Genomic DNA, 19152 nt, shown 5'->3' with positions numbered 1-19152 from the left:
ACTTTGATGTCCGTTTTTCAAAGTTTGATTAACTCTCTGTATCTTTTGCAACTTTTGTTTAGGTGGCTTCTATTATAGATTTCAGAGCCACTGTTTGTATGTATATTTATTTTTAGTTTTTAATGTTTCTTTGTATATACATACATTGTCTGAAAGTGAAATTTATAGACTGAATAAAAGCCTTCAATTCCAATTCTATATTTAATTTTGCGATTTTATATTTTTTGTATGACCTTGGGTCCATTAAAGGAAAGTACAGCGTCCAAAACCATTTTAGAAAATAAATCTTTTTGTTGATGAATAAGTTTGGAGGACATTGCTGTGGCAGCGCCTTTTTCCAACAAAGCACGTTGTTATTCCTTTGATTGGCGCCTCTACATGTACAGCCATGTCATATTTTGGTCATGCATAATTGTAATGCTTTACGTATAGCTTTAATGATGATATGTGCATGCACGCCTTCCTCAACATATGGCTTAACTTGTTTTAAGATTTCACCTGCTTAAAGTACTACTGAAGTGGTGCCATCGCTGACCTGATAAGAGAAACATTTTTATTCTACACATTCTAATATAACAAAAAACTTACCTCAGCATCTTGAGATTTGGCGATGTCGACTAGAGTTTTACGGCTGGATGCACAATATGCAATAGTTTCATACTGCTTACCCCATCATTTGAAATTGTGGCCTTACCACTGGAATCAACAATATGCTTGTCCATACTGCGTGGACCCAATGTAGTGCGTATAGCGTCCACAATTGATTGCGAGGCGTTGATGTTGGATATGAGTTGAGGTTTACCTTGAGAGCTATCGGTACCCAAACATTTTTCACACAAAAACTCATACGTACCCAATACAAGTTCAAGACATTCATATTTATCTACACGCTGTCCGGTGTGGCCCAAATGTTGGAAATATTCAGTTGGCACTGTTGAGAAAAAATATGGATCAATGAACACAAGCAAAATTTACAGATTTTTTTACCATCTGTTGTTACTTTACACACAATACTTTGGAAACGACGACCAGCATCTACAAATTGTATATATGAGCCTTGCAAAGATTACATCTAATTGCACCCAATTCACCAAAATTTATAATGGGTGGCTCATATTCACCCTCAACCGTGTGTGCCATTGGTGAGACGGTAAGTGTAATGGACAAAGCTGTTGTTTTTAATAAATCAGCTGTTGCAGGTATGCAATACAAAGACGACCTGCAAAGAAGAAAGATCAATGTAATTGCCAAACAAAACATTAATTTCGATTATCGATACCTAACGTAACGTGGCGAGGAGTTACCCTAATTTTCTACCACATATTTTGTGGTCACCAATGGTGGTAAAAAAACCCTGTTCATTAGTAATAAAAGCACCACCAGCGCTATTTTGATTTTCAATGATAACGCTTATCGGATTTGGCATCTGATCGGGATCTAAACGGCGTTGGGCTTGATCATACTGTTGCGGCTGTTGATATTTACCAGTAACAGTTGCAGGTGGTTGCTAAAGAAAATAACACAAAAATAATCATCAACAAATTTGTAAATTATTAGTTGTATTAGCATACATTATAACCAGAACGTCCGGACGTGTCCGGGTATTGGGGGTTGACCCGGCTTGGGTGGTTGACTGAGCATTGGCGTCTGTCCAGGTTGTGTTGGTGGCATCATTTGACCCATGTAACCACGTGGTGCACCTGGTTGTTGTAGAGGATAACCTGGATTTTGAGGTTGTGGTGGATAGCCCGGATTTTGTGGCATTGGCAGATAGCCATCCTGGGGAGGTTGTTGCTGCTGTTATCGTGGCATTGCATAACCCGGTTGCTGTTGTGGTATATACCTTGGCATAACTGGATATGGTGTCATTGCCCCACCTGGTCCAGTAGATGCGGGCGGAATACCTGGAGGACCTTGTTGCTCATGGCCACCAAATGACTGGCGCATAGGGTGTTGAGGTGGCATTTGACCGGATTTTGACTGCATTAGACCAGGCTGTCGTGGCATTGGACCCAGTTGCGGCGGCATTTGCTGTTCATCTGTTTGCTGGTATGGAGATATAACACTGCCGGCAATTGATGTTGGTGGTGTAGCTGACCAATTTGAGGACCACTCTAGAAAAATAACAACATTTATTAGACAGAAAATTATCAAAAATATATGTTTGCGAATACTTTCCCTAATAAGGAAGTGACATTCTTTATATTTCTTTTGTTTATGTGCTCTTCTTCTTGCTTGTTTCACTATTCACCGTAGATTTTTAAACGTCAAAATTACTTCCATACTACTATTTTTCACGCAAGAAAAAAGGCAAAATTTTTCTTGAGCAATTACTTGTGATCTGCGTACCAAGCTATAAATAGAAAAAAAAACAGCAACAAAACCAAAGTTTCTTTGAAAACCGCCGTACCAAGCATAGCTTTAACACATAATTGCATACGAAGTAAGCAATGTGTAAAAGATTAAAATATGCAAAAAGAAGGTAATTGGGAAAAACTTTACAACAATTAAGGCATGACGTTGCTGAATGCGTTTATAACCATCTCAACTATCGTAGGAGTGCGGGTTCGACTCCCACTCCCGGGAGAAAAGGCTTTGAAGAGATTTACAAGGTATAATCGAAACAGCTGTCGCCTTGTCCGTCCTGATGTCACGTTGTTTAAATTTTTCCCAAATTATTAAATAAATTATAAAATTAAAAAATTGCTTCAAATAAAATGTTTTCATACATTTAAAAAAAAAAAGCAATACGGGCAATCCCCGATTATTAAATCAAATTAAATTTTTTTGACTTTTTTTCGACTTTGATTTTTAAGGTATTTTTCATGGCCTGCTACTAAAAAAATTTCATATGTATTTTTTTTTCAAAAAACCGTTATCGACAACGTTTTTAGCGGACATTTTTGGGTCGGTCAGGGTATACATGAAAATTTTACAATCAAGTGAACATTTTTTTAGTAGGTCATGAAAAAAACCTTAAAAATCAAAGTAAAAAAAAAAAATGAAATTTCGCAGGCTCGAAAATTATTTTTTGGGTATGCGTAGTGGAACTTTTTTTCCTGAGTCCAAATCCTATCGAAAAATCGAGGGCGCGATATCGGTTAATAAATCTACCCAGTCTAATATACATACATACATATCTCACGTCCAGAGCTAACTCATAAACTTTCCTGAAAATAATTTTGGTTGTGTAAACATCTGTGCTCACGTAATGGTTGAATTCAGGCAGTTCAGTTGATACAAGAGCAATCACACACCAAGATAAGTACTTACCCCCATTTTTACTCATTAAAGCGCTTAAGAAGCAATACAACATTAAGAAACTAAACAAGACAGGAGCAATTAAGTCGAGTCCACCGGAAGCATTAAATGTTATCCTTAACCAGCTGCTATTGGACCTCAACTTACGCCTTATAGCTGCAAGCTCAGCCATCTGACTTAGGGATTAAAGAAGCTGATATGAAAAGCTGTATGGCCACAGCAGTCTCCTAAGAGTGGATACGACAACAGACTATCTTTGAAGTTTGACAAGAAGTGAGGTTTCCCTCAAGAATGCATAGGCTAGCCGACGTAGATAAAAAGGGTTGAACGTCACTCTACACTGACGTATACAAAATAACCTGTGGCGTTTGGACGGCGGTTTTCTCCGAATAGCTAAAAGTCGCAAAATATCAGTCCTCTATACTCAGATAGTATATTCCTAGCAGAGATACTAGCTATAGTGACGGCCAGTATTTTGCTGTTAGAGAATTGCATAAGCGACGGTGAGATATGCATATACTCCAAGCCAAGCAGCGCCCAAAGTGCTAAGTTCACCATATACGTTCTTTAAGGCTTTCGATAACTCTAATATGGAGCTAGCCCAAGCAGCAAACCTTGTTAGACATTCTTACCAAACTCAAGGAAACCGCAACTCGCAATTGATACTCTATGGATAACTGCAAAATAACCAAGCAAACCTGACTCAACTACAACCAGGGAATAAGGGAGTTTTTGCTGAATATGACCAGGAAAGAGATATTCAGGGGACCACTTCTACTATTCAGGACACTGGCCATATAGCGCAAATGGGGAAAGAATCGAAAATTCCCTTCAACGACAGGTGCAGGAGCTGTAGTGAGGACCGCGGTAAAGAGACAGTCACCCGTTTCCTTTACGAGCGTCCAACCCTAGCTAGCATGAAGCTCCGAACTTTAGGAAGTTTTGTGCTATCCGACTTAGGGGCGGTGTCGAAATGCTCCACAAAGAACATCAATAGGTTTATTGATATAACCAAATGGTTTGAGTAAACAAATACAGGGTACATCATGTATTTGGTTCCAGGAGAATATGTATCAAAATTACGCATAGAGCGCTGCTTAAGTGTCATTTTCTCCCCAAGTGCGATTGACAGGAAATTAAAAAAATGTTCTTCGCTTCGGGAGCCATAAGTCGAAAAGGAGTTAGCCTATCAGGCCAAATTTCGGCAAACCAACCTTTCCAGTATACCTGCTTTCCATCTCCCTAATTTGATTAGGTAAGATCGCGTAGTAGAATTTGAGCTTTTTTGACCTCCTTTACCTGGTTTAATATTATCACTGCGGGCATCTATTCCTTGAAGCGCTACCCACTAAACCCGCGCATTTCTCCGTACCTGGGACTGCGTGCACGCTAAGTGAGCTCCATGGCTAATCTCACGCTAACGCGCTTGGCATCCATCTTCTTGTTTGCTGAGAAGTATATACCTCACATATGTGCTAACGCGTTTGGCATCCATCTCCACGTTTGCTTCGAAGTATATGCATCACATATGTGCTGATCGTAAACCATCTGTCGCTTTCGCAGCTTACGTTAGTGATGATACTGCCAGGGGATCGCCTAGCAAGTATCTCTTGTACCCTCTTTCACTGTTCGGCGAAGTTATTGCATTCATCGTCTACTTTTCCTCAGTAGAGGCAGCTTCAATCTTGCTCATTCTGTGGAGATATTTGTGGAAGTAACCGTGTACGGTAAGAAACTGAGTCGAACTGAAAAGTCGATATGCTGTCGTATGATACATTTTTTTCCGCAGCGAGAGCATATATCGCTATGGTTCTCGCAACGATCAGGCCCAGGTGCACAGCCGTTCCACAGGCTCCTCGAGTGTGCTCCGAAAAGGTGAGCCCAGCTATTTCGTTGAAATGCGTTTTTACATTTTTTGATCCCCAGCATCATATTTCTGACAGTAGGAATCCGCAGCTCGTGAGGTTAATGTTCTGCTGCTGCTAGTTGGAGACCGTGATCAGCCATGCACCTAACTCTAGTGCGCATGACCTGGTTTAGTTTCAGCTGTGCCAGCTCGCAGATTTGGCTGTTATCACTGTTATATTGTCACGTCGTCTGCGGAAGCGACGAGGAAGATGCTTTCTGGGCCGCTCCGCCTGTTATTTTTACCTATCCTCGACCGCGAGTTGTTTCATACATTAGATATCTCTTTCAGACCCTTACAATTTCTAGCAAATACTGCGGTACCTTGAAAGTACTTTCTAGTGCTCAGGCCTGTCATCCCATCACGATGAGCTAAAAGTTGCTCTCGGTTTTCTTGACTGCATCTATCACTTCTGATACGGCATATATTGTGGAATTCCTACTCTGGAAACTATGCTGACGGTGAGACACTCCTCCCTCGCCCTCTAATGCTCTCGTTCCTTCAGGGGGCTCCCCATCAATTTGCCTGCAGTGTCCAACATGCACATTGAGCGCTAAGACGATGGAGAGTGGGGTCATCCATTCCCTTTTGGAATGAGAAATAGCCGTGCTGTCTTCAATCTGGTGGGAAAAGAACGGGTATTTTTAAGCAACGTGCCCATTCTCTCTGGGTGGTTTAGTGGGCAACAGAAAATCCACAATATCTCTGTTTTTATTCTCGGCCATCAGCTGATTTGGCGAAAGGCACTTCATGCAAATTAACTTTACTTGCACGGAGAGCTGTCTTTGCTACTTTGTACGCTTCCGACTTTTCTAGAGCCTCAGGCCTGCTATCCGCACGGGTTGCAAGCCCTCGCATACTGTTGCAATTTTCCGCAGCTCCGTAATTTCACTGCCCCCTCCGGAAACCATGCTGTCGGTGAGACTCCTCCCCCGCCCTCTAATTCTCTCGTGGCGCGTTGCTTCAGAAGGCTCTCCGTCAATTTATCTGCATTGTCCAACATGCACATTGAGCGGTAAGACGATGGAGAGTTGGGGCATGCTTTCTCTTTTGGAATAAGATATAGCCGCGCTGTCCTCCATCTGGTGGGAAATGTGCTTTCTTCAAGATATTCGGGTATTTCGTCAGACCCTGGGTCTTTTATTGGTTGCATAGTGCGCTGGGTGTTTTTGAACCTTTTTTTCTGGAGTTAGTCCACGTCGCGGTCTTCATCCACAATGTGTATTATGATATCCTCGTCCATCAGCTGGTATGGCGGACGGAACTTCACGCAAGCTAACTTGACTTGTACAGAGAACATTCTTCGTTATTTTGTACGCCACCGTATTTTCTAGAGCCTCAGGCCTCTCGCATCCCGTGGCATATTTTCCGCAGCTCCGTGGTTTCACTGTTCCGCCAGTATACCTGCTTTTTATCTCCCTACTTTCATGTCCATGACATAGAGATATTGCTAGCGTGACAAAGACAGCACATTGTTTTTTAAGACTCTCTTCTGTCGCTCTGGAGCTGTTGGTTAGCCGTTGGGTATCCGCACAACCGATGCAGAGAACATGGTAGGGTCGACCTTAAACGCGTCCCATCACAATGTTTCGCGTGGCCCGTTCGGAATCTAGCTCTGACCGGGATTACGGGCATTATATACTTAAGTACTTATTTATACATACATGGTTCAATCCACCTCAACATACATAAAGTAACTTTATAAATAATTAATTTCTTTTTAACTACTTTTTTGCAGGTCCCTGGAAGCCGTTGGTAACAAAAAATTTAAAGCAGATAATTGAAACCTAAGAAACGCAACAAACATATTTCGTTGCTTTACAAAAGCGTAAATTAATTCTAAGAAATCTTGTGTAAATACTTGAAAAATGGCTGAACAACAAAAACTTTCGTTATGTCCACGCCTGGTAGACTACATGGCAATTGTGGGTGCACGTACCATTCCCCAACTACCCAAAGGAATACCCGGCAACAAAACGCCGGCGGTGCAGGTGAGTGGAAAGTGATTTTTCTTATGTAAATATGATAAATACATAAGATTTTATATAAATGTATAAAGCACAATGTAGATATATATTTTCTCGTCTCGCCCTTGGGGTATATGTTAAATAGGTGAACTCATTCCACTTACATGTCAATTGGTATGTAAAGTACAAATCGAAGTTTATTTATAGCAACTATTTATGATAATGTAAATGGCGGCAGCTCTAATATTGTGGGTTGCATGCTGGTATTTTACGCAAAAGGTCTCGGCGTCCAACCACTGATAAACAACATAAAAAAAAACTTGGAAATGCGTAGGCGAATTTTCCAAATGAGTTTCGTAATTCGTCGATTCATACGTGTTATCAACTCTGGGGTAAGACAGAAGATATATAGCTGAAGGCGCGAATGAATGGAAGAAAATTTAATGATGCATAATCAAAATATCAGTAAAACTAAGAAACTGAGAAAATTTGATATTTCAGTACAGCTGCTTAAAAGATATTTTCATTACAACCGGGGTTTTATAAACAAGAACAAGAATTTACTTAAAAGCCGGTTTCAAATTTCCAAATCCTTATCTAATTATGTTGATCAGTGCGCCACCTAACACATTTTTTTTACTTTTGTTGCATTGTCCCGGTGTCTTAACTTTTCTGTGAAGTTTCATGTTTGTAGCTCAATGGGAAGTTACTTAAAAATCAATCGCAAGATTCCCTCCGTTCCGTACGATTTTTCCAAATATCTCGATCCGTGCGTCCCCTAGCGAAACTTTTTATTATGCATTTTAAACTGTCATCGGCCTTTGAATCAAGTTTGAAATTTCAAGTCTCTAGCTCATCGAGAATTACCTAAAAGCAGGTTTAAGTTGTCATCTAATTATTTCGCTTTTCCCTCCTTTTGTTACATTGTCTCGGTGTCTTAACCTAAATGTGAACTTTCACGTTTGTAGCTTAATGAGAAGTTACTTAGAAGAGATTTGTATTTAAAATGCGTGCAAACATTCAACCGACCGAATATAAAGGAAATAAAAAAAAACTAGAATCGTTTTTGAGATTTAACCAAATTTTCACTTTGAGTTCAAAACATACAATCTGGACTTATCTTTCTTGGTGCAATGAAGTTCTGACATTCTGATAACATATTCGCCCCATCCTAGTGTGTTTGCTTAGTATTCAAGTCGTGTTAGGTCAAAACGCCGACCTATTCAGTCCGTCACTCTTACACAAAAAAGAATTAAATAATAAAATAGTTCAAATATGTTTTGTTCATTCTACTGTAAAATGTAAATGTCAGATATGAGGTTTTAGAAAGCCAGTTGCGGTATTAGTCAGTGGCTAAATATAACTAAATCATCTTAGCTTTTCTATGATATTAACCTGGATTCCCTTTTAGTGAAAAACTCAACGATGAAAAATTTCCCAATTTTTTTTCTTTGCATATCGAATTTTTACTTATAGCTTAGAGGCATGTTTGTATACAAAATTTCCATTTCAGATTCCCGAGTTGCTTCGCCGCTATCCACCTTCAGATCATGCCGACTTTCCACTACCTTTGGACATGGTTTACTTCTGCCAGCCGGAAGGTTGCACAAGTGTGGGCCCACGCCGAACTGGATCTGCTATACGCGACATGACCTCATTTGTATTTGCGTTAACCGACAAAGATTCAGGAAAAACACGCTATGGTATATGTGTTAATTTTTATCGTCCTATTGAAAGAAATACGGCGGATCGCGGTGCTGCTAGTGGAAATGGGGCTGTTGGTCTTGGACAAAGTACGAGGGGGCGCCGCAGTTCTGCTTTCCGACGTGAATCCTGGCGTAAGAGTATGGATCGTAGTTCGGATTCAGCATTTAGTAGGCAAGTTGATTCTATAGTATCTTACTCCCAAACTCATCTCAGCACATCTTGTGATAACAAAAATTGCAACCGAAATAAATTTATTCCAAATTCGTTAGTCATTAACTCACATGATGCTAAATAACGTATTTTTTGTAATAGTTACGGACTCTTAACTTCTTCTAGCGACTACAGAAGTAACGTCGCTCCTAGTGATTCGGAACGTGAAATTACATCGCGCCGTGATTCGGATACAACAAATCAACGTCATATAACACATGGTCCGCATATACATGGACAACAACAGCAGCAACAACAACAACAGATACACCAACAACAAGTGCCCAAGCTGGGTTTGGTGGCACCATCGGCTGACTCTGAGTCAGGTGGTAGTCATTCGCCTTCACCACGCGCCTCACGCAAACGTACAAAGCTGCGCAATCAGTCGCTAACCTCGCTCTGCATTATATCGCATCATCCTTTTTTCTCGACATTTCGTGAGTGTTTGTTTATACTTAAAAAGCTAATCGATGCCTGCAATGAGTCGTCATCACCAAAGCGTTTGGGCGCTTCACAAAAATTAAGTCGTGACAATGTGTGGACAGTGTTGACTGGACATTCCACAGAGGCTACCTCGTCCATTGTGCTGCATGATGTGCGCGAAATTGAGACATGGATTTTGCGTCTACTGTCTACACCAGTACCGGTACCTGGTTCCACGCGTGTCGAGGTATTTTTATTAAAAATAAAAAAAGCTAATAACACCACTAATATTATTTCTGCTGAATTTTTTTTATATCTCACCTGCAGGTTGAAGTGCTCTCGCCTACAGTGCACGAGCCTCTGCTCTTCTCATTGCCAGATCACACACGCTTTTCAATGGTTGATTTTCCGCTGCATTTGCCGTTGGAGTTGTTGGGCGTAGAGACGTGTCTGAAAGTTTGGACTTTGATAATGCTCGAAAACAAAGTACTCTTTCAATCACGCGATTATAATGCGCTCTCCATGTCGGTAATGGCGTTCGTTATAATGCTTTATCCATTAGAGTATATGTTCCCGGTGATACCGCTTCTGCCGACATGTTTGAGTTGCGCCGAACAGTTGCTGCTGGCACCAACACCTTTTGTGATTGGTGTACCAGCAACCTTTTTAATGTACAAAAAGAACTTTCGGTAAGTAAATGAGTTATTGTAAGAAAATTAAGAAAAAATTGATAGCTTTTTGGAACTTTTATGCTGTATGTTACATGCCAACCTAATAAAACCGCACTGCGTTTTCTTAGCGCACGCAAACAACCGGCGTTTTTTGCCCTAACCCAAATAAGCATGCGTTGCGGCAATGTAACAGGCCAACCTAATAAAACCGCACTGCGTTTTTTTAGCGCACGCAAACAACCGGCGTTTTTTGCCCTAACCCAAATAAGCATGCGTTGCGACAATGTAAAGCAAGTGTGCAAACGTCAAAACTAAATGTCACGCAGAACAAAAATTGGAAATCGAGTTAGGTTTTCACGCAGCAAATTCAATTTGAGTTGCTCTCATACAAGTTGTATGTGCATGAGACATTTTTGACAGAAAATGACTTGCGTGCGTTTATATTAGGTTGGCTTGTAAAGCATGTGTACAAACGTCAAATCTAAATGTCACGCAGTACAAAAATTGGAAATCGAGTTAGGTTTTCACGCAGCAAATTCAATTTGGGTTGCTCTCATACTAGTTGTATGTGCATGAGACATTTTTGACAGAAAATGACTTGCATGCTTTTATATTAGGTTGGCAAGTTAGGTAAAACACAATTAGGCAATTCACATGATCTCCTATTCGTCGTTGTGCTATGTTTTAGTAACAATTTATATTGGAAGTTAAATATAAGGACAGCGCATACGATGCTCTTGTGAGCTGCCTAACAGTTTAACATTTTATTTTTCCCACGGGCTTAAGCTCGCTACTCACCCCTCAAGAAAATGCCTCTAGAAAATAAGAACATATTTGTTCGTTCGACAAATATACATACATGCTGTTGTTGTTATAGCAGTGCTACATATATGCTCGTATGTTTTTTGCCTACGAAAACCCGCGACCAACCTTTGATTTTTCATAAAAGTTAATTAAGGTTAGGTTGAACTGGCCGGTCAATTACACATACATAGACTGTGTGTGTCCATAGTGTTACCACAAACTATTTGTGTATCAAACGGAAGACCCCCATTACGGCAACAGGACTTATGTGATGACTTGCCGTCCTTGTGGCAAATATTAGATATTTTCTAGGACCTAGCTTAATTGTTGCCTCTGGAAACTACGCCGTCCCTAGTAGCTGGAGCCTTAACTTCGCAAGTGCTGATACTGACGAGGCCTAACTCATAAATATGGGCAGTGTCCAGATAGTATGTCCATCGTGAGTCTTTAGTTTTGTCTCTTTGGAGATATGAGCAACTTTGTGTGTCTAAAGTCGTAGGATTTTCACATGATCATAGAAATTTTGCAGCCCTGTGCTTAAGTCCAGGCCTTTCCCACTTATTTCCATTTGAAAGTAAAGAAAAATAGTAGTGTTTTTACTTGTGACTTGAGTATCGCTTTGAACAAATTTTAGTGAAAGATTTTCTTGACCCATTTCTTGGCAGGTGTTTATATACGCTTTTTAGTCTCTTCGGAGGTGAGTAGCAGCCTTTTAGCTCAATTACGTATACGGCTATTGATAGTCACTAATAGGTAAGTTTATATTTTGTTCTTACAGCCTACCAGATGACATATGGGTAGTGGATCTAGACTCAACGAAGTTATCACCACCCACAGGTGGTTACGAGGAAATTCCTCCACTACCAGAGCCTGAGGGTACCATACTCAAAAATCACCTGAAACAAGTAAGAAAATATAAAGAGACTATTGCAGTCATTCAAGTAAAATAAAGATAGGAAAATCTAAGTTCGGTTGAAACCGAACATAGTGTACTCAGTTGTGCGGCTCTTCAGAACAGTGGGAGTTACTTTTTTGCTTTTGATATTAGAGAAAATAAATTAAGGCTGTCTAACTTCTTGTGGAACTGAACATTATATAAGTACTCAGCTGTTAGCTTTTACTGTTTTAGTTTTTTGACACTAATGCCCGGTTTTTCATTAAATTTTGCTGATCATCTCAGCTTAAGTGGCAGGGTTGAACTATATTCAACCTTAGCTGGATTTTAAACTCGCAATGAAGTCTGGTCCTTTCAAAATAAGGAATATTCTCTAATGGATTTTTCCAAAGTTTCCAAGAAATAGTTCTCGTCATAAATAAAATATTTAACTGAACTTTTTTTAAATTAGAAAATTCGATTTCGTTGGTAATTTCAGCGAATAACTGTCAACATTATGAAAATTTTAAAGAGAAACTTACGCTCACGACGCTTGGTATTTTTAGGGTCACATTTATAGTTACTAGTTAACACAGCAGCGTTAGGCGCTCCCCGTGGTGTGATAGCAGCAGCGTTGACAGATTGCGCCGTCGTCATTCTGACGATTTTCAACTAGAATGACGCTTGGACGATTTTGTAATGAAAAATTACGATTTAAGCCTGCCTTCTATATAAGATTTATTTTAAATGTTCAAACACCAAGAAATTACATATATTTAAAATTGAGATACAAGCTTTACTGAACATTGTATACCTTATACTAAAACAAGTAAGGAAGGCTAAGTTCGGGTGTAACCGAACATTACATACTCAGCTGAGAGATTTGGAGACAAAATAAGGGAAAACCACCATTTAGCAAAATGAACCTGGGGTAACCCTGGAATGTGTTTGTATGACATGTGTATCAAATGAAAGGTGTTAATGATTATTTAAAACGAAGTGGGCCTTAGTTATAGAGCTGGACGCCTTTTCGAGATATCGCAATAAGGGTGTACCAGGGGTGACTCTAGAATGTGTTTGTACGATATGGGTATCAAATTAATTAAATTAATTAAAAGTATTAATGAGGGTTTTAAAAGGGAGTAGCCCTTAGTTGTATATGTGAAGGCGTTTTCGAGATATCGACCAAAATGTGGACCAGGGTGACCCAGAACATCTTCTGTCGGGTACCGCTAATTTATTTATATATGCCATACCACGAAAAGTATTCCTGCCAAGATTCCAAGGGCTTTTGATTTCGCCCTACAGAACTTTTTCATTTTCTTCTACTTAATATGGTAGGTGTCACACCCATTTTACAAATTTTTTTCTAAAGTTATATTTTGCGTCAACAAACCAATCCAATTACCATGTTTCATCTCTTTTTTCATATTTGGTACAGAATTATGGCATTTTTTTTTCATTTTTCATAATTTTCGATATCGGAAAAGTGGGCGTGGTCATAGTCGGATTTCGGCCATATTTTATACCAAGATAAAGTGACTTCAGATAAGTACGTGAACTAAGTTTAGTTAAGATATATCGTTTTTTGCGCAAGTTATCGTGTTAACGGCCAAGCGGAAGGACAGACGGTCGACTGTGTATAAAAACTGGGCGTGGCTTCAACCGATTTCGCCTATTTTCACAGAAAACAGTTACCGTCATAGAATCTATGTCCCTACCAAATTTCACAAGGATTGGTAAATTTTTGTTCGACTTGTGGCATTAAAAGTATTCTAGACGAATTAAATGAAAAAGGGCGGAGTTACGCCCATTTTGAAATTTTCTTTTATCTTTGTATTTTGTTGCACCATATCATTACTGGAGTCGAATGTTGACATAATTTACTTTTATTTAATTTCATTTCATTTATTTATTACGGTAAAAAAGCCGAATTCATAAATTAAATTAGATTACAATTTACTATCTCATTGCTAAGGTTTTACAATATTCATAAAGTTTTGCTTTAAAAGCTACGATTTCATTACAACTTTTTATATCTATAGGCAGTTCATTGAAACTTTTTAGACCTTTATAAAAAATATTTTGCTGATCTATTTCAGTTTTGAATGAAGGCAGTTTGAAATTATGTTTATTCCTTGTATTAATGTTATGTGTTTGCTTAACTAGTACCACGTTTTTACTTAGATATTCAGGTACATTTTCACTTTTAATATTAAATATAAACTTCATAGCGTGAAAAAAAATCTTTTGCTTGACACTTAACCAGTTCAAACTTCGCAGCATATCAGCCGTACAAGTATCTCTAGGTTTTTTAAGAATAAATCTCATACATCTGTTTTGCATCTTTTGAAGTTTATCTATTTCTTTGTCTGACACAATGAATAGAATAGATGAGCAGTATACAAAGTGCGGTTCTATTATGGACTTATATATAATTATTTTGTACTTTTATACTGTAAAGATATTAAATTTTTTGTTAAAATTTGACTTTAAAAAAAATTTTTTTTTTAAGTGGGCGTGTTCGTCATCCGATTTCGCTAATTTTTATTTAGCACACATATGGTAACAGGAGTAACGTGCCTACCAAATTTCATCATGATAAATAAATAAATAAATATCTTCAACGAATGCCAAATTACAGCTTGAAAAACTTTTAAATTATCTTCTTTTAAAAGTGTGCGGTGCAACGCCCATTGTCCAAAATTTTTCTAATTTTCTATTTTGCGTCATAAGGTCAACGCACCTACCAAGTTTCATCGCTTTATCCGTCTTTGGTAATGAATTATCGCACTTTTTCGGTTTTTCGAAATTTTCGATATCGAAAAAGTGGGCGTGGTTGTAGTCCGATTTCATTCATTTTAAATATCGATGTGAGATGAGCGCCCAGGAACCTACATACCAAACTTCATCAAGATACCTCAAAATTTACTCAAGTTATCGTGTTAACAGACGGACGGACAGACGGACGGACGGACATGGCTAAATGAATTTCTTTTTTCACCCAGATCATTTTGATATATAAAAGTCTATATCTATCTCGATTAGTTTATGCCGTTACGGATTACCGTTATGCGAACAAAGTTAATATACTCTGTGAGCTCTGCTCAGCTGAGTATAAATATGCTAACTTTTGCTGCAGAAGGAGCCAATAACATGACCGGTTCGAATCATTCGGTCGCCCGAACTTTTGAAAAAGAAATTCCTAATTTAATTACTGTTTTCACAAAATTACCTACTCAATTGAAAAATATAATTGCGCAATTGGAATTGCAGCCAAAAAAGATGCTACATCAATTTCAAACTCGCTGGTTATCCTTAGAAGCAGTAGTATACAGAGTATTAGAACTTTATGAGACATTAAAAATATTTTTTAACTTCGCTGTTAATGTTGACAAAATAGACAGTCCAAAAATGTTGTGAACAGAGCCTTAGCTATCATATGTACAATACTTCTTCCTTCCACCAGCTGTCTAAATGTATGCCATCTTTCTTTTTGTTTTTACTTCTTCTGGGATATAATAAAAACTTTCTTCCGTTTTTGCACTTGAAGATCTCGCACGCGTTTTTATTTCAACAAAAAACCATTCTTGATAACTTGGATGATATGAATGAAAGTTATCTCTCCTTCCTGAAGTATATCCTTCAAAATATTAATAAAGTAGATAAAATTTTCCAGAGTGAGGGGCTTCAAGTGCATAATATGTATTCAGAAATAAAAAAGACTTTATTTAAGTATATTGTATAATTTTGTACAGCCGGAACGTATTACATTAAACAACATAGAAATTATAGATTATGAAAACATTTCAAATATATTGCCTCTAACATTTCCGAGCAAGAAGAAGCCAAATATAAACAAGATTGTATTGTAACGAATTTACTGCAAATCCTCTTATTTGCAACATTCTGCTAAGTTCGAATCAATCAACTGTTGAATAAATAACTCCACTATTCAATAATACAAAATGGCCTTTATTAAGGTTCTTCACAATAACACACTATTGCTCGCCAGGTGGCTTCTTAAATCAAACTGATTGTCGCGCCTCTACTGTCGCTGCCTTTTATACTCTATGATTTCTCGTTCCCATCTTCTAGGCGCTTCCATTTCCAGAATCTACTAGTTGGTTATCTGCTATAAATTTCTTAGCTATAACTACAGATGCACAATTTTTATAGCTTCTCTCACAGCTCATGCGCGTGTGTTTGCATATGCTCTTGCAACACTTTTCGCACACAATCGATCAGAAAATTGTGCAGGATATTGATAGCGAGTATAGGGAATTATAGTTTTTAGAATTTAAGACACATTTTGAAGACATTTCTAAGGTTCCTCCAGAAGTTTTTTGGAAAACTATTTGTACTATTAAAAGAACTGACTCTACATATGCTTTTTCTAATTTATGTGCATTCGTTCCAGATCTAATGTGTTTGCCACACTCTTCAGCGAATGTAGAACGAATTTTTTCTAAAATAAATTTAAACAAAACAAAAACTCGAAACCTTCTGGAAACTGGAACATTAAAAGGAATATTGTTAACCCAAGATTATTTAAAATTGAATAACTTTTCCTGTCATAATATTGAACCGCAAATAAATATGCTAAAAAAAATGAACGCAAAAATGTATAACTAAGAAGCTAAAATGATATAGGAGTTTATGCGAGGTTCAATTTGAGCTCAAAGAAAACAAAAGCAAAATAATTGTTAAAATTACTGAAAGCAAGTACCTTTTGTATGTAATACAAAATTTATCTTTTAAGACGTTTTTGTTATTTATAAAATAAAAGGAATTTAATTAAAAATGAGTTTATATGTTGTATGTGGCAACAAAAATAACAATCAAAGACAATTTTCAAAAAAGCGCTTTTAAAGTTAATATTGTTGAATGAAATCCGGCGATCTCATTTTGATTTCCGGCGAATACAATCGTACGTCCCCTGGTAATTACCAAACTTTGTCCTAACTCAACTTTGGTTGTTATTGGTTGTTGCCATAGATATGACGATTTTTGGCGATTTTTTGGGCGGCGTATAACGACTTGGAAAAAAAATATATGGCAACGCTGGATAGCAACGTGCTAAATTTTTCCTACAAACTTGCGGGAAGGGAAATGTTTTACGCCGACTCTGAACAGCATCTGCAAGACAGATACGTTATCACTGAAAAGCTTTTCATGGCAGAAATACACTCGGAGTGTTTGCCAAATCACTACCGAGGGGCGGCCCCGCTTAGAAAAATGTGTTGTTAACTAAGAAAACTTGTTTCTAAAATTTAGATAATGCTTTGCCCAGGAGTTACACCCAAGATTTTCGGTGTGATAGGCGGAGCACGCTTCCACAACACCAAGGTGGCCACCCTGTCACAGATATTACATCTGTTATATTCGTCTAGGTTTCAAGAAAAGAAGAGGATACTTTTTTTCGCATGTATCCTACTCAGATTTATGTAATTACAGCAGTGATGTATCAGCATTTCCACAAGTTTTCTACATTGCCCGACTTATCAATTGTAGTAGCCAGATCTTCTAAGGGTGATGGCATCACGTGCTTTGCATACATACATCTTATGCTATGTCGCCGTACTTTATTTTCAATTATGCGGGCGGCCACATTTAAGTGAAAAATACTGTAACGAATTCTGGGAAATTCTTGATAATTATACATCTTCTGCTAAAGTTCGAATCGCTGAACTGGCGAATAAATAACTCCAATTTTCAGTATTGCAAAATGGCCTTATTATATTATTATAGTTAACTAATAGCGTGTTCAAATCAAACTGATTACTGATATCCGCCTCAGCTTGCGCTGCTTTTATACTCTCCGTTACCTCGGTTCGCCCTTTTCTCCTAAGGTCTAGACGTTTCACGAACATGCCTTCTAGAACAGTTGTATGTCATGCTTGGTTATTTAGCTATATACATGTATATCTGCTGTTTATGTTTTTCAAGCTATTTGCGTGTGTATGTGTGAGTAACAAATTCTGCTCTTAGCTGCCGGCTACATATATGTATGTGAAATAATCTCTCTGCTTCAAGCTGCTGGTTATGTGTAGGGAATATTCTTCGTTGCCTTGTACATAAGTGTGGCTGCTTGCTGTTTCTGTTGTTGTGATTATTTACTAACAGCATAGTGATGCTAATATTCGCCACAGTACGATAGATTCATCAGTGCATCCCGAGCGTCAACAGTGCAAAAAGGGCGGTCGTTTTCAATTTTATCAAGATTACTCACGCTGTTGATTGAGAGTCGTTTCATTTCACTTTAATTCATTTCATTTGTTGAGTCTAGGGCTATTTGCATCCACCCTACGTTTCCAACTATTTTGATGAAAGGGAAAATGTATTTGAAAAATCTACAAATATTATTGGGAAAAGAGCAAAGCGGCTTAGGACCGGTTTTTCAGTAGTTGGTTTTGCTAAGCTTAAACTAGGTTTGATTGAACTCTAGTCAAATTTAAACTCCAGTTAAACTACTGAGCAGTTCTTCAGTTACAGTTTAAGGCCGCCTTTGGTGTAGGTTTTTTTGTACGGCAACATTGGTTTTTTATTATCTATATATTTTGTAGATATGGCAACAGCTGGATTTTGTTTACCCAACAAACATGGAAAAAATATTTATCTGCAAAATATATATCTAGTTCCGGAGGTTATATCCAACATCATTAGTTAATTATTCTTAAGCCAGATAGTTCTTAAGTTGATATCCAACTTCATTCTCCAATCATTATTCAACCTTTGAGAAATTTCGTAAAATTTGGAGTTCTCGAGTTGATCTCCAACGTTATTATCACTATCAACTTATTATCCAACTTTTGAGAGACTTTGAGAAATGTACAGTTCTCAAATGAATATCCAACACATTTCTCCAGTTGACATCCTACAATGGATATCGAGTTGAGGTGGAGTTGAAAAAAGGTGGTACCATCAAAGCCAACGGCTGTTTATTGTGAGAAATATACACCTGGTTGATCGCAGTAATGAAGCGCAATTAATCAAAAATAAACTGTATATATGTATTTACTTTTATTTTCGTGAAAATACTATACCATTGAAATCATACATTTGAGTACAGTTAGATAACCACAAGTTGTGAACTATAATTTTTTCAACTTAAGTAATAGCATTTTTTGCTTTATTAAAAACTTTCTCTTTCGAAACAACTCTTGAGATTTTAGAAGTATGCCTTGTTATCAACATGAGCTCTAATGGTACTCAAGCCCAAATGTTTGTTGCGTATACCCGACGCCATTTCAAATGAACGCAAATAACTGATAGGTTGAATAGAGTTTAACCCTCCCAGAGCGGCCGGTGAAGCTAAGCTCAAACTTC

General features: G+C 38.0%; 1 protein-coding gene and 1 pseudogene across 14 annotated transcripts in view; one reads left to right on the top strand and one right to left on the bottom strand.

Annotated features, from left to right (window-relative positions):
* Rab3-GEF (Rab3 GDP-GTP exchange factor) overlaps positions 1-19152 on the top strand; it is a 304714-nt gene that overhangs the window by 164678 nt on the left and 120884 nt on the right. For 10 of the 14 annotated variants that reach the window (XM_067781887.1, XM_067781888.1, XM_067781890.1 and 7 more), the window contains 5 exons: positions 6906-7158; positions 8648-9012; positions 9154-9721; positions 9802-10163; positions 11728-11854. In XM_067781887.1, coding sequence (XP_067637988.1) covers positions 7036-7158; positions 8648-9012; positions 9154-9721; positions 9802-10163; positions 11728-11854 — 1545 coding nt within the window. In that variant the 5' untranslated portion in view covers positions 6906-7035. The remainder of the gene's footprint in view (positions 1-6905; positions 7159-8647; positions 9013-9153; positions 9722-9801; positions 10164-11727; positions 11855-19152) is intronic. The other 4 variants (XM_067781899.1, XM_067781897.1, XM_067781896.1 and 1 more) reach the window with 1 other exon arrangement.
* On the bottom strand, positions 55-3433 carry LOC137248526 (T-complex protein 1 subunit eta-like; annotated as a pseudogene).

The sequence above is a fragment of the Eurosta solidaginis genome, chromosome 4, assembly GCF_040869045.1.
Source record: "Eurosta solidaginis isolate ZX-2024a chromosome 4, ASM4086904v1, whole genome shotgun sequence".
Taxonomy (NCBI): domain Eukaryota; kingdom Metazoa; phylum Arthropoda; class Insecta; order Diptera; family Tephritidae; genus Eurosta; species Eurosta solidaginis.
Note: the sequence above shows the minus strand (reverse complement) of the source record. Positions and strands in the feature narration are given on the sequence as shown.